Genomic DNA, 17633 nt, shown 5'->3' on the forward strand with positions numbered 1-17633 from the left:
TAAATTAACTATATTATTACAAATTGACAATGACAGCCTCATGTCATTGTTTTTTATTAAAATAATAAAAAGTTTCGTAAATAAATGACATTACGTAGATTAATGGCTAAGTCCATTGCTCTGAGAGGTAATAAATTAAGGGTTACTTGAGTTAAGGCAGCCAATATGTGGCCAATCGCCTGACCGGGTCACCGAAACTGGGTTACCCCTAAAGTATAATAAAGGATAAAATTAAAATAAAAAATGTTAAAAAAAGTGTACCTATATATAAAATTTATTTTTTACTTAACTTTGAAATTAAACACTAAACACAAACATACCTCACGCTTTCCATGGCTATAAATATAATATTAAAAATAAAAATACTTCTATGAGACTTTTGAAGTTAGTTGTATATACGAGTATAATGAGTCAATATCAAAGTCGATTCATATAGACATGAACTATTATTATTTTACGAGGAAATATTCTATAAATTCGCTTATTCAATTATTTGTCACCAAATTTAGACATAATAGCGGCATATCTAAAAATATTTTTACAAGACTAAAAATATTTTTTCCTATTTTTTCAATAAAATCATACTCAAATATAATAAAATGTTATTTACTTACTTACGCTATAACTATACCTTTCATAAATGTTCGTTTCCAGTTTTATCAAGGAAAGTACGTTTTATAATAAAAATAAACACGACCACCCTTAACTTCGACAGATATAAAATACTCTAGCCTGAGAATACTCGAATTTACCTTTTTCTCTCAATGTGTATTTTTTTTATATATTTCCAATAAAACTGATGTTTAAAAAGAGTCTCATGTGGAGTCGATGTTTTCATTATTTTATTTTATTTCGTGATGGAAATATCTCTGAACACCACTATAAAATTAAAATATTAAAAAGCATATTTACTTTTAAACAAGAAATATCTGTGGTATTTCAGGTTGAATTTATTGAAATCAACTCGTACAAGTTACACATCTCTTTCTAGTTATGTTGTGTATCGAAGTAGTCGAAGGATAGTGCAAAATAGAAAGAACCGTCGATTGTATAAGATATATCCCATATATTATATAAACCATGCAAATTCTGAATTGGCTTGTGTTAGCTCATATGTCCATAAAGCAGGATGTTTGTTACTCACCGTCGTATGAGGAAGACAGAGCCTGCGCGCGGGCGGCGGGAAGCGGAGTCAGGGCGGCGAATCCACACACCATCAGGACTATGGCGCAGTTACGAGACATGGCTGAAACAAGGAGTAATTATGCTTAGAACTTTTTATTTAATATCTTTTTGTCAACTATTGTAAAAGGCGATCTCAAAGCCAAGGATTTGAGAGGCGCCTAGTTGAATTGAATTGTTAGTACCTGAAAATATTTTCAAATTTGTACGTACACTTATTTTTTATATATTTCTACAATTAATTAATAATCCCTTTTTTTGTATTTTACCTAAACAAAATAAATAATCAAAATTAAAATAAATATTTGTGACAAAACTAATAGATAAAATAAAAATGGAAATACACGTATTCATATAAGCCTGTACAAACATGGTCGCTTCAGGTAAATGGGTGGACTGAAAACAAATTTTTCGGTTGGAAACGTCCCAAAGGATATGAGGATGGAAGAACGCATCTACACACAAAATACGAGTATTTAGGATCTTCTTATTTTCGTATTTGTATAAGTAAATTCCTAAAAACTTATCATTATAATATGTGCTTATATTGTCAGTTAGGTACAATATATTGCATGTAAGCATTTCATATGCTTTTAAAAAAATAAAAAATACTCTTTACATGCAACATTACTGTCGTTCTTAATATTTATCAGTTTACATATTTACTTGTGGCACCATGAAATCGTCACGTGATAACCGATTAAAAAAATAAAGAAAAGTAAATCAGTAATTACATTTTAATTAGAATAAGGCCACATTACATTTTATGTAACCCCAGAAAATTGCTGACATCAAAACTATTATTGCTACATAGTCCATTTATATAATAATCTATTGATTGGAGACCAAACTGGTAAATGTAGTAAAATCTCTTAATCAGAATTCTGTTGTATTTTCAGATCTGACCTGACAAGAAAAATAAGCACTTGCTATTTATTTATGCCATATCAGATTATGTTGCTTATCTTAATCATTGATCTTTCCGAAAATAGTGTGTAATTAGAAAAATATTACGTATCGCATTCTTCAATTTTAAAGCCTATACAATTCACATACAATTAAAAAGTATTTTTTTCAACACATTTCATTAAATACGTTAGCAGCAAAGGCGCAATTTTTGCTAAAAAGCAATATTCATCGAGGTTCACTCTTGACTTAAATCGCGATAGGCTCAACAAGTTGGCTAATGGCAAGAGCGCAAAATAATCATCGTCTAGAAGAATACCTTCTACAGGTCTTATACAGCACATCGTCATATTAAATATCATTTATTTTCCAAGCTTAAAATAAAATTTGAGTAGAGTGCTAAGTTTTTATATATTCGGGCCATATTGATTTAAGGCGGGTTGTATCGTCAAGTATGATGTTAATTTTAATGTGCGCATAAAGACGTAAATTAGGGCATTTGGACTAAAAGTCAGCAGGGCGCCGGTTAAAATAAACATCAAATTTGATGCAGCAAGTCACCCTTACCAATTTTACATACGCGCGACAATCTAGAATAATCACTTAACATTTTTTTACAACTTATTTATATAGAAAGGATGGAATTATTATAAAAAAAAACCGTATAGTGACTATGTGAGCCCAAACGTTAGAAAATGTGCCATGATGCAGTATCGTTCTCTTCTTGTTACTAAATTCATAAGTATGTTTGGCTTATTGCCTACTTTAACATAAGTCGAGCAGTATTTATACTCATGTAATTTATGACAGCGACCTATATGTACTTCCTCGGCGAATGACGTCATCAATCATGCTTATCACGGCGCATGTGACAACGTCATATCATCGTCACGGTGGCCCAGTTCACCCTATTTCAAGCCATCATGTAACATTTGCTTTGCGAATAATGAAATGCAGAGATTTTATAAACGACCAATTCTCTCTCATCTTCGCGAGTTCCCGGTTGACTCTGTGAAGCCTGGTTTGTGACGCTGTGAAGCCAGCGTAAAAATAAACCTTAATGTTCTGTAGATTTCGCTGTGATTTTACAATAGCCTGCCCGCCTTACGTCAACCCACTTTGGAAATGTTATTGTTGCCTATCACCTATATGTGACCGTTAGTCATCTCGTAATTCCTCTACAGGAGGATATGAAGGTACGTAAAGATTTTCATATAATTATGTCAATTGTAAAAAAACGACTAACGTTCTAAGTTCAGTTTACTTTTAAGATTGCAAATTTATGGCATATAATAGATCTCGGTATAGGTAACGTCTCGTAGAAACTTTATTTACTAAGATAAACCTCACGAGGTTTAGTTCTTAGTAAATAATTAAACATTTAAAATTTGATTTAATCAGCGAGAAAAAAGTTCGAAACAATCTACTTTATCTTATTTTTATTTAAATTGTCGTGTAATATTTATGTTCATCCTTTTCGCATAAAAATTATATAAAAAATTATACGCGCGAATGAAATACACGACCTGTCAAATAAAAATATTATGGTAATCGTAACGTAACGGGGTTACGCTTTATGTATTATGGGGTTACGCTTTATGTATTCATTGAAACCGATCCTTACGGAAATAATTTAATATCTATTTTACCTTTCATTAAAAGGGTGTAAGTTCTAAGCTAATTATATTTGAATATGATGTCTGTAAACGTTGTGTGTCCTATCATATTATTAAATAATTTTAACAACCTCAAATTCCAACCACTTTCACTCTATTAAGAATAACTCTTCAATATCCAAAACGACCAAATATAGTACAGATATATTTGGAATAAAGTACAGATTTATTGTATTTTATTTTTAATTTGTACAATGAAATTAACACAAAAAAAAACACAGAAAAACGTAAACACAATCGCGGCTCTGAAATTGAGCACGAATCCCGACTGACTTTTCCATTATGCAACTAATCAATCAATCAATCCTTCCGGGACTGAGTACTGCCGAATGAATAAAAAACAACTTCCTCCTGTTAAAACCTTTCTGTTGTAACCTCAAGTACATCCAATAGGGTAGTGGGTGAAAAATATAATGCATAAGAGGATTTATAAACCATTGATGAATTTTAGTTATTCACCTTACCCATTGGGATAAAGTAGCGGCATATTCGGCATCACTGCTGAACAAGTACCATACAAAATGAAATTATTAATTTGTTTATTGTGTTTGATGCTCAGAATAAAATTTATAATATAAAAAAGGACTAATATTTATGTTATATGTCAATTTGATTAGGTCTTTAATCCAGGACCAAAAGGCCGAGTTATCAATAGTTACGGCTTGCTTTTCTTACTCTACGAAGCTCAAGAGAAATGCGATTGCATCTAACTTTTAATTGCTTGTAACAAAATTACCGTCCATCTGTCGTTTACAGCAAATATGTACGTATCTCTAGAGAAAATTAATGATAATTTTCCATTTGGTTATTACATTTTAGAAGTTTGCAGCTAAATTCTCTATGTGTAGCATAATAATGGTTTCTTCTAATTAATTGAAATTAATATTTTATACCCACAGAAGATATACTTGGCTTTTTGAAAAATATGTACTCATTTTATGAGAGTTTATTTTTGGTAAAAGAATTTTCACAACAGAAGACATTATTGTATTGTATATCTTTACAGATGAAAAAAATATGGAGTCACAATCAAGCATAGCGAGTGGTTAGAGAATAAAGATTTAGATGACAAGGTCAGAAAATTGAAAAAAATATGTAAGCTGTAGATATAATAGATATATTTAAGATATTTTTGGTAATTTATAGACTGTACAATGCGGCTAGATCATTATACAAAGAACACTAGTGTTACATATAACATAAGGACCTTCGTATAGTCACCAAAATAAAAATAAGTTATCTACCCTATTTCAAAAATTAGGTTATAAATTCCTTCTGGGTGCCTAATCTATAGAAGACAAACCACCTCCGAGTATTATTAAAGTCTAACCATCCATTACACTGACCGCTATTATGAGCCCCACGCGGCTGAAAGAGTGACATTTTCGTAAGTTTCATAAATACTTTCAGAAGTCCCCCGCTGGGTTTTACAATATTCGTTATCGGCTCTGGCGGTCACAAGATCCTTACGTCATCAATCACCACTTTATCCACCTTTTCTAAGCAAATGGATTCCGACTTTTTAATAAACGGTAAATGACAGTGGTAGGTTTAACCTAATGTACAAAAAAGTCATCATTAATTACCCAAATTACATTTTCCTATCTACAGAAAAATCGAAGTAAATCAATAAAATGGGTTAACTTAGAAATGTACCTATGTGAATCGAATATTCTTACTACATAAACTTACCATAAGCGTACGCGATGTAAGAATTTGTTACAGTTGATTAAAATTACTCTTGAAGTCGTCAACAAAAAAAAATTGCCATTTATAACAAGACTATATTAAAACAATATAATCCTATAATTGTATCCCCAAATTGACGGTAGATGTTGTATGTGCATACCAGACTGTTGTTGCGCTAAAGCATCCTGGAATGCCTGTCTTTGTGACAAACTCAGCAAGGCTGCTAGGAACTGCCGCCTCACGATGGATCGCTCTATACAACATGCAAGTCACGCAGCCTTTTAAAATTTATGCTAGGAATTTATATGATATTTTAATATTATTTATTATGTCAAGTTAAACTTAAGAAGTTGAAAACTTTATCAAAATATTGAGTTCTATGTGTGATCTGAATTTTCTTTGATCATATAATTTTACTTGCTACAATTTATGTCCATAATTAGATCCTATTCTTATCAAATTTTATATATCTCAGTAAATTTTAACTACGGTTTTCAAGAAATCCTCTGTATAAATAAAATAAAATATGAAAAAATTAAACATAATGGTATATACAGTTTTATTGCAAAATTTCTATATAAGATAAGATAATCAAATTGAAATTTCCAAACTCAAAATTAAAAACCAAGGTCGTGACAAATGTAACTCTCTTCAGTATGCTAAATATAGATTCGACACGTTCAAATGTAAAGGTTCATGGAAAGCGTATGAATTTACTATGAACGGTATGTATAGGTGAATTCATGGTTCGTCTTTGATCTATGGAGCGGCAAATTGGCAGAGGGCAGCACCGATCTGCACCGTCTGGCACTACACTATTATAGCTACTTATAAGACAATACTGTTTGTCCGAGCCATATTCACTTACAAGGACTCTCATAATATAGGTTTTTTGATAAGCGAATTACATTAGAGAGGAGATTTTTCCTATACAAATTGATGGCCTGAACTAACTAAAACCAAAATAATTAAATTATTATAACTTATAACAGATATTATAAACTATTTCAGCTTTCCAGAACCTGAAAAGAAGAAGGGAAAGCCAAGATGGCGTACATGGACTTTATAACGTTAGCTGAAGACAGAGAGATATGGAATTAACGCTCTACTGACAAGAACTGAATGACCTGGACTACAAGCATAGAAGGCGGCTCATCTAATTATTCATTCTTAAAATTGAATGTAAAATAAAATAAATAAGAATGGATGCGTTATTAGTTTATGTAATGTAGGACGTTGTTTCAATAAGCGACATAGGTTCGCTTAATTTTAAACCTATTTAATTGTATGAGTAAAAGTTTACTGAAAATTCTGAAAATTACCCAATTTCATATTTACCGACTTTAATGGGGGCTTTCCTTTGAAACAACTAACATTTATTTTCTTTTTTTTTCCATATGGGAAATATCGAAAACTTCCTGTTACATCACTTTATACCTTTTTCACTTAGACAGAGAGTCCATATTCCCATGTAAGATGAATGTCTATACGTGTATCATGTGTTTACACTTGAGGTGTCACTTGAGCCAGGATACTTGCAGCCTTTTAAGTAAAAGTGCTTTTGTGGCACTTTGCTAAGTAGGCTCTGCTAAAAATTTTAGCAGATGTGCAAAAATAATTGGATGTTGCCTGTTGCTAAAGTGTCTATTAACAGCTACATCGTTACATCTTTACGTTCACGTTCTTGTTTGGTTGACTATATTGACATTGAATGCACAGGGAAAAATCAGAAGAACGCATAGGATATGTAAAGAGATTTTTTACAAAAATTACATTTTTGAGAGATCTTATGGCCCTATGACAAAAAACCAAGTCCGTACTGATTATATCGGTGTATAGTACCTACGGTATATGCACCGGCTGTAAACGGCTGAGGAGCCGTTCGAAGCCGATCCGGGCTGCACCATCAAGTCATGCTTATCATAATAATGCATTGTCATGGAAACTGAAGCGACGTGGGAAATTTCAACTCTGCAGGTCAACTGGGAGTAGGAGAAATGTAACTTGCAAGATTTGATTACAGACAACGGGATAGGTGAATCTAAATAAAAGCTTGTAATTAAACTAAAAATCTGGTATCACATCTATTAATTATTAGTTCCATTATGTGTAACTAGCGGCTCGTCATGGCTTCACTCGGGTAAAACGATAATAAATTATACATCCTAACTTTCCTCAGAGATCACTCGTCTCTTGGTGAGAAAAGGTAAATAAAATTCGACCGATAGTTTTTTAGTTTATCGTTCATACAGAAAGACACAACAGACCTCTTTTAAAGAAATAAGAGATGAAAGATGTTTATATGAAATGTATATTAGTTACAACTTGTTTTTCAATGACCAGCCTTGTGTAATTCATCTCTCTCTTGCGAGACGCGACGCCAGACATCGAACTATAAACTTTTATTACTTCATCGAACTAACTACTAATTACATCTGGGACACGTAACCTAGTTTTTAATGCAATTAAATTATGTTGCAACATTATATTGCATGTAAACAAACGATTCGCATACTTCTGTAACTTCGTAAAATAAATGCTAAGGTCTATTGCTGTAAGTCTGTACTAAAAATTCATCATTGCGTTACTGAGCACACACACATTTATCTATCTCTCTCTTCTTCACGAGTTCACTAACTTCGAAATTATAAAATTCAGTTGTGGTTTTACAACCGGCCGTCTACCCGACGTCAACCCTCCTTGGGAATGCTATTGTTGCTTACGAGCTGCTATATATATATATTCGTTATTCGCCATGCAAGACATCCATGGGAAGATATGGAATGGTTATATTCTAGTGTGGAAGCACCTTTCTATGTTTTAGTTATTTAACTACCGTTCAACTTTAATTAACTCCCATCGCTCCATCACCCCACAGAACTCTGATAAATAAGGCAATAGAACTGCGATACGGCAGCTGAGAGTGGCTTGCTACTTGAGACGGAAATTAATCTATTTTCTATCAAATTACATATCGATACAAGCTATAGGAAATGTGTATGAAATTCAATCCTTTACGTGCGGAACTGCAAAACTAATTTGTGCACTTCATAATTCATAAACTTTAGTGCAATTAACTTTTGGATCTCCTGAAAATAATTACTATAAAATAATGAAATGAAAAATTATTCTGTTGGTATACACTATGTGGCAGTCATGTCTGCTATGTCAACCCAAATTGATAGATATCCGTTTTTGTGTCCATAGCAAGTTAGAGTAGTAGACACTAACATATTGATGAAACAGTACATATTGATGAAAACATTAAAATAAAAACGATTGCAACTTTATAATTAAATTGAATCTTGTAAATTCATTGAATGCAGAATTCTCCTTATAATTACTACGGAGAAAAAGACCAGCGACTCCCGTAGAAAATATTCGCAAGTGAAGTCCGATCATGTTTCGCAGAGGCCGTTAAGTTAACGAACCGCTTTCAGAGAGGAAATTATAAAAGGACACAAACAAAACTGCATCTGCAATGTATCAGTGCAAACGCAAACTGGGTTTACAAGTTACAAAACACATCAAAACTACGATTACTTTTAGCAAAGTTTAAAAAAAAATGTAATTAGTTCAACGGATTTATTGTTTTTAACAAAATAAAGAAAAACATTTGACTTTATTCCTTTTTACAAGTGCTAATTTACATGGTTGGTTTTTTAAATGTTTTAAATGGTCATAAACGTACGAAATATATACCATTTCATATTTTGCTTAAATTATTTGGATTAGTAAAGTAGAAATGTCTAGATAAATTTCATTTATCCTCACTATTTTATATATACATCGTTAAAAATGAGAAGAGCCTTACTTTTACATACTTAAAGTAAGAAGCAAGATATGTAAGAAAATATGAAACATTGAAACTTACAACGAGTTTCTTAGATAACGAACAAGGTGAATCCAGGATGAATCACATTTTCACCCAGGAAAGTGTTCTTTGACAATCATTCAAATACATAAAAGTGGTTCCACGGTTGATAGCGATGCCCTAACGAACCTCTTTCTAACATCGCACCTTTCAGTTTTTATTTTAGTAATCGTCTTCTTCAAAGTATTTTATCTGTTAAAAGTTGAAAGTTTCATTGGGTCAGTTTTTTTTTTGTTATTCCGGAAACGTTTATTTTATTAAGAAAAATAAATAAGAATTTTCCGAGACTAAAGGGAGTATTCGACTGAGAGGTAGACGACGATAGACAATATATCCTTTCATGATCCGCGTTATTATTGGAAACTGATGCGTTGGATTTCGCATAGCATGTTTAATTTGGACATCCGATAGTTTTGGTTGCGGCCATTGAACGACTTCAATCGTTATCGACATAACCCCTAATTTGGTTGAAATCAGGCCACATTCAGTGGGCAAAATCGAGCGCTTAATTGCAAGTTTGAAAGCAGAAGACATTTGATAACAGATACTCATTTTTGAAACATTTTCCCCATTACCTCAGAACTTATACCCTACGTTTGCAAGAAATCAAACCATCTATGTAATTTGATTGAGGCAACATTTTGGTTTAATTTGAATCAAGCGCAAAATTGAATTATCAATCAACGCTTTACGTCCTACGAATTAATTCCGAGTTAGTGGATTCATAACTATTAAATTTGACGCCGAATTTATGTAAAATATTAGGATATTTATGTTTTACATCTATCACTATCTAAGCCAGGGTTCCGAAAAGTGTACTCAGAGATATAGCTATGAGCCTCTTGGATTAAATTTCGTAACATAATTACACGTACGTTAATTGATGTGTGTACTCGTTGGAATAACGGAGGTGTAGCTACAAGAAGAAATGCGGTGAACCGTAATGTGGCCGTTTATTTTAATTTTAGACGGAGGATACGACTTCGCAATATCATAGCAATATTATGCTTATTTTATAAAATTTTGCTTTCACGCGTGTCAAAATGTAATTCCAAGAGAAAATGTGGGAGGTAACATGACGAAATTCCGCTAAAAAATGTGAAGTAAATATGTAATATACCAAAGCAAAATGTAAATATTGGATATTTTTATTACCGTATCTAATGCCGATAATATTAACTTTAACGGTGATCTTATATTGTATTTAGCAGTTAAAGTTTAGTTACTTCATGTGACTTCATGCATTCAGTTTGAGGAGACTTTACGTAATGTTTGCAACAGAAATCGACCCTTATTTGTACACTTTTAGTTTAGAGTACCCAAATGTACTCTAAACTAAAAGTGTTAACTAAATTTCAATTTATATTTAGAGACTTATATTTTCGCATCTATATAATTATATAGTTAGGTTAAAAAGTCTATGCAAGATAAAGTCAATAAAAGAGAATTTTATTTATTTTATCTCACATTAGTCCAGCTATTTAACTACTTGTGATGAATATTTATTTGTTTTAATTAAACAACCATCTGTTTTCATCATTTTTAAGAAAAAAAATAGAATATGACAGAGAAAATTTTGTCAGAAAAACTTTATATAGCCAAAAAAAATTCTAGGTCAGTACAATTTTTTTAATGTACTTCAGGACCTTATTATTTTATTTTAAATGCCTTTCTACCGTGACATTTATTGGCGCTGGTATGCAATTTTCAGAGATTCACCCACGATTTCTCAAAATAGGTTCCCTTCGTTTTGTGTGCTCAATGACACGGGAACAATGGGGGATCGCTGGTAGAATGTGAAGTGAGCTATTAGGTTTGTTTACCAGTGATCGGGAACGAACAAACAAAATGCGCTCTATATATAAGACCTACTTGCTTCAGAATTAATATAGATAGCAAACAGAAGAAACCTATACCTACTGATAGGTAATTAATATAATCTTTTTTAATTAGACCATATAGTTCTTACAGATACAGTTCTTTTTTAATTAGACCTTATTTGTCTGTTTGTATTTTGTTTGACTTTATTGTGTGTGATAGCGCCACAATCATAAGAAAAGCCGATAAGTCGTATAAAGCTATCCCACTTATATACTTCCTACTAAGATAGTAGGTATATGTAGGTGCTTATCGACAAGTTACACGGAGGTAAATGTTACTTTCACTCAGTAATTTTTGACCTCCTTTTGTTGTGTTACTTTGTAGTGGGGCTAACACGAATATTTATGAGAACGTTATCGTATCGAAATCGCCACAATTAATACTGGAAATTTGTAGCCCCTTTTAATGATAGAAGCACTGTTCATTTTCTAACTAAATTAAGTCGATGGGTCTACTGGCACACAGGCGATACACGCAGAAAGCGCTTTACGAAATAAACCGAGAAAAGGCAAAGACACCAAATAATTCGTGTCTCATTATGGGAAGCCACTTCCAATTCAATCTGTTTCCATGTTTAGCAGGAAGAGGGAAGGACATTGATCTAATTTGTCTGGATACGATAATGCGATCACGCCATTCCTGGCGAACGCTTCGTAATAGTCTTCAAACACGTGATATCCATGAATATTATATCCATAAATCGCTTCACATAATCACAATATATGGGGCAACACAACCTACCTTTTTATATGAACTGCTGGTGTGACTCAATCTGCAACAAATAATAAAAAAATTACCAATCTAACCTAGATATTTCAAAACATTATAAACACCATACTTTGGTTACGTGGTTTATTAAATGATAAAATGAAATTATTGTAATAATTAATTTTAAAGTAATTTTCATATTTGTATGCTAAAGTTTCTGTGAATTTTATTTTTGTCTAAAAGCGCACATTATTGTAAGGAGACACGAAACCGCAGCTTTGTAGGTAAACCAAAACCGAATTGGAAATTATAAATTTTATGATATCCTCAGAATTGTACAATAACAAACAGTACAAAAGTCCTAGAGCATAATTATACTTTCATGGTGATTCTAATATTTTTAGTTCATTATGCAATATACTGATTACTACTGATGTGATACGATACAAACGTATTAACTATATTATTATTGAATTTGTTTTTTGAATTTGTTAAATTTAAAAATGGGCAGTTTTAATTATACATTGACTTACTAACCATGCAATATTGGATGACGTAATAAACCTATTCAATATTCACTATCACCTAACAATTTGAACGTAGATCGAAGGGTAGAGTGTGCAGCGAGGAGCATCGAGAGAAGATGCTATAATCCTGCAAACTTCAGCTAAGTTTCCTAAACGATGCACACCACTGTGCTGTGACTTTAAACTTCCGTCAAGTAACTCGGCTTCGCAACTTGTGACGAACTTTACTTTCAAAATATGAGCACTACGCGGGTGCTTGTAAAGTCAATAAATTCATATACTTATTGTTTAATATGGTAATTTAAAAAAAACTAACTAAAAATACATTTATAGGTACGAAGTTATAAAATATAAACTAATTTTAAAATTTTACTTCCATATTATTTATTTAGTGTAAATGGCTATTTTGCATTTATGATGAGGTTATGGTATTTAAATTTTGCACGTGGACGGTTACTGATTATTTTTTTATTAATTAGGTAATCTTTTTCATAAATAATTGTGAAAGCATACTAAAATTATCTCCCTATTATAAAGTTCGCTAGTTCTATTATAGCTCTATAATTATCGTTATTAAAAATGAATAAACGGAAATGGTATTCTTGAGGTCAATCCTATTGGATCCCTAAAACTTTAACTTCACTTTAACTTAACAGTGATGTAATTAACGAGTATTTGTGCAATTTACGACACGTTACACGCACTACGCACGCAATTGGATTTGGGCCGGGTCAGACCACAAACTTTCGCTCAGATTATGGTCCTTCGGGCTCACCGCACCGGATCGCACAAAATACAAATAGTAAAGAATTGACACTTTTTGAATAATTAATCACCTATCGAAAGTCTACATATTTACTTATGTCATTTATTATAACATAAAAACTATTTTGAAAGTGGTAAAGATTTCTCTAAATTAAAATATTTGCTTGCTATTTGTAAAAACATATATTTCTTTGGTACTTTCAGGTAAGTATATACTTCTTTGGTACTTTCAGGATTAAACTAGTCAACATTTTAAATCAATCAACTTCGAGATGATACTTTGGGGGTACATATACCTACTTCTGGGCTTTACTTACTTTGCGCCCCAGACCTACGGAGTGCCTACAAAGGATTTACGCAACCACACACACCCATCCAATCTGTCACTTATCGTCTTTCAGGATAATAATAATAACTTCCAGGATTATAACCAGGATTTATATTGGATTGTATAACAATTAATCTTATTTCGTTTGTTGATCTAAAACTTGGGTTTTTCACAATTATTTAAATCACAATTATTAGTATTTTTTAGCCAATTAGAGTTTTTATTTATTTATTACATTTGGCAAAAAGTGAAAAAAAATTGCTTTCATGACAATACTTCCTATTTATATTTAGAATTGACTATATCATGGATTAGTAAGTACTTCGTACAATACAATATATAGCTTGAATTCACACAAACGCATCGGTAGTATACCGATATGCATATAAGCTCCTAAATCTCCAACCATTCGTTTTAATAATATTAGTGCCAAGAATGTTTTTCAAGATAAAACAGAAAATACGTACCTCTCTCAAAAGGTACTAGGTACATAAACATAGCATTTAAATAAAAATCTTAAATATTTACATAATTATTAATTTGAATAAGATTCAACAGCTTTTATAAAAATTTGTTCCAACAAAACGTTGAAAAAGTTTATAAGGGTCGGCATTACGACCAAAAATATTTGTGTAATCTATAGAATTTGGATTAATGAAACAATATAGAAGTGGCCCTATTATCACCCTTCAATATAAGCTTAGAAGACGTATATACGTTTGTTACTTCACACGCGTTCAATCGAATCGTATTTAAATTTAGAATTTTCAATTTCATATAGTTTAGTATATTCATTTGTGTACCACATAAAATATAGTAAAGGGTACTTCCATTTGTCTTGTTATTTTAGACTCTGTGGTGTAATCTGTGGCGACGTACTGCTGAATATTCATGGTGTTCGAGTATGAATGTAAACCAGTATAATTTGCCAAATCAGACGTGCCTCTGCCTAATCATAAATGATTTTTCTCTAATCCACATTGGGCGGATACTTCGAGGATTATTCGTTATCAGGATTTAAAATGGAAACGGACAGTTTTTGCTTACAAACAAATTTCATGTATAACAAAAAATACCCTGATAATTGCATCAATTGAACATCAACTGAAATACAGGCTGAGATGCTGTAGATATCGATGCGATGAGATAGCCCCGGGCGGGGCTAGTCACGTCACCCGTGAGAATTTTGTGATAAAAAGATTATATTTGCGATTCCTGAAAATAGTCTACCCGTACATCTTTCCGTACGTCAAAATCAGTGCAAAAAATTTTGTGTAATTGAGTATCATACATCCAAACTTTCGTACAATATAACATATACATATAAAATTAATATATTTTTATGTAGGTAGCATTAGTAGGATAAGTAATAATTACAATAATATTTCAATCGTCTTAATACTCTTCAAGTAATTTATGAGTAAAAAAATTAATAGGACTGGAATTTGTTAACGACGAAAAGAAAATGTCCAACGAACGAAAAAATATATCGTATGATACTGTGAATTCGTGAAAACCCTGAAACCCTGTATTTTTATATGTAGTAGTTGTATCTATGTACGATAATAGTATTGGCCAGTGGCCAGTGAACGACGAACCTTATTGTTTATTCATTCATTGGATCCCGGTCCAAAGGTCATCAGAATAACCGCGGATAACATACGGCGACCATCGGATCACTCATCAGTTTTAGTATGCATTAAACATGAAAGAGGCAGATCACAAGCTATATTTAAGTAGTTATCCAGATTTCCAATAATGCTGGCTGCCCATCGCGGGTTTGCCTGCACTGAAGAACAAAATATGTTTATTGCGTGTGGTAGATTTGAAAAGCTTTTAATGCGATACATAGGTATGTCATGTGTTACTTACGCTAATATTGCATGCATGTAAGATTAAACTGTTAAAACTTGTATTGTATGTGCCTGTACATTGTAACTACACATTTATTCCAATAAAGATATTTGAGTTTTTAAGTTTCTATAATACTGACTGAATTTAGATTTCCTATAAGTTTATTTTTGTATTTCATGTTTTTAGTAAAACTATAAAAAACAACCAACTTTGAAATGGAATTCTGTAACAAGCAACTTAAACGTCTACTATATTTGCGATTGAGTTGCAGTTTACAAAATTTTAAATTGGCATCAATGAAAAGTGGTATTTTTCAAAAATTTCTATTGCTTAAACTTTTAACGATGTTGAAATTCAATATTCATTGGGCAGGATTTGGGTCTAAAATATAGAATAAGTGTATTTAAAAGGTGAGTTTAGTTTGTTTCAGTTTATTTGAATTTTATAGGTTCAAGATATGTTTATCAAAAGTAACAAAATGTATATTCGATATAAGTATTTCAAGTGTCCATATATATTATATACTAATATTATAAATGCGAAAGTCTGTCTGTTTCGTCACGGATAAACCGCTCGACCGGTTTTAATTAAATTTGGTACGCATGTAGTTAGCAAAACCTAGTGGACCATATCTTTAAAGTAATTATTTTATCCTGCGAACCTAACTCTCAAATCCTCTATTTTCCAAATAGCATCAACTCTATCTACATAAGACATCACATATTGACACCGTCCCTTAAATAAATCATATGCCTATACGCGCGAGAAGAAAACTCGGCTGATGGGATAAAAGATTAAATTTCCTTTGAATAAGGGATATTATTCATGAGCCGTAACAAGCAGTCCCGGGCGACAGGAAGCAACAGGCCCGCTTCATCAGCGGGGATCTAAATAACGTAAACACCTTTGACTCGCCTCGACCCCGACGGCGACCTGTGGAATGCCCGTACATTTTATTTTGATACTTGTAGTTTGGAAATTTTATATCTTTTTTGTAAATTATTGTTTAAATTTCTTTTAAATAAAAATTTACAACATACGGATTAATACGACTTAAACCGGTAATTAATACCGGTTTATTTACCCAAACCCGATCGCGTAAATCCGGTATCATTTACGGGTTGAAGTCATATTAATCCGAATAACAATCAATGCTCAAATAAGTTCTGTACCAAAACCAATAAATAAAATTCTGAACAAAAACTGAGGAAAATATTATTTCATTCGCGTGAGGGAAATTATAATAAATCTGGAAGCAAGTTCCTGATTGAAATATACGACAGTCATGGAATCGGTTTGGAATAGACAAGACATTATTTCTTTTTTAACATTTCAGAAGAGAAAGCCTGTCTTTTATTCCATTTGTCATTAAAATTTACACAAATCCAGGTCTCCGATTCGGTCACCACGGTGAATTACGACACCAAATCCCTACAAATTCGCCGCAGGATGGGCACATTTGCATATTTAATAATTTTTTAACGTAACTGGAACGTTGGCACGCATGTACAATATAAAAACCTTACTTTTCCATTCCGTTACGTCATAATTCTGACATTGCAATCGCCTTTCTTTATAAATGTATTCCATGAAGTATTCTCATGATAAAATAACTGAGAAAAAATAAAAGTTAGGTGGGTACTATAGGTATTAATATCCAAATACAAATTGAAATATTCCATTAAAAAGTAAATTTTGCAGTTTATATATAAGTACATATAGAAGACTATATGTATATATAAACAAATCTTCAACAAGAAATATATTAATGTTATAACTATTTCGAAATACTGCTATATTTTTATTAGTTTAAGCAGGTACCTTGTAACTTTACAAGTTTCCGTAATATAAACAATATTTCCTATTGATATATTCTTTGTAGATATATTTCCTCATGTTGTATGAAAAATTGTAAATTCGTGCAATATTTTTATTTTACTGAAATAAATTTTAATATTTAAACCTATCTCAACAACCTCCTTTCTGTTATTGACGTCTTTCTCGCAAAATGTTTACGCAAGCAGATTTCATTCTCTATCAATAATGTCTGCGGCCCATACAGAGACATTTTTATTGTATTTCTGAGCGACATCCTTATGTTTTTATTATGTAGACATTTGAAAAAAAAAAAACAACAGCTGGTAAAGCTTTATTTACTTTTTTATGAATTATATATATATTACAACGAATATGGTGAACATAATAAATACAATTTGTTTTCCTAAATAATTTATAATTTATTT

At 31.8% G+C, this 17633-nt stretch overlaps 1 protein-coding gene across 1 annotated transcript in view; it reads right to left on the minus strand.

The window, feature by feature from the left end:
• sNPF (short neuropeptide F precursor) overlaps positions 1–17633 on the minus strand; it is a 40176-nt gene that overhangs the window by 10268 nt on the left and 12275 nt on the right. The window contains exons 2-3 of the mRNA XM_053748158.1: positions 11950–11980; positions 1145–1246 (exon numbers count right to left, since the gene is read on the minus strand). Coding sequence (XP_053604133.1) covers positions 1145–1244 — 100 coding nt within the window. The 5' untranslated portion in view covers positions 1245–1246; positions 11950–11980. The remainder of the gene's footprint in view (positions 1–1144; positions 1247–11949; positions 11981–17633) is intronic.

This window comes from Plodia interpunctella, chromosome 7 (genome assembly GCF_027563975.2).
Source record: "Plodia interpunctella isolate USDA-ARS_2022_Savannah chromosome 7, ilPloInte3.2, whole genome shotgun sequence".
In the NCBI taxonomy this organism is placed as follows: Eukaryota; Metazoa; Arthropoda; class Insecta; order Lepidoptera; family Pyralidae; genus Plodia; species Plodia interpunctella.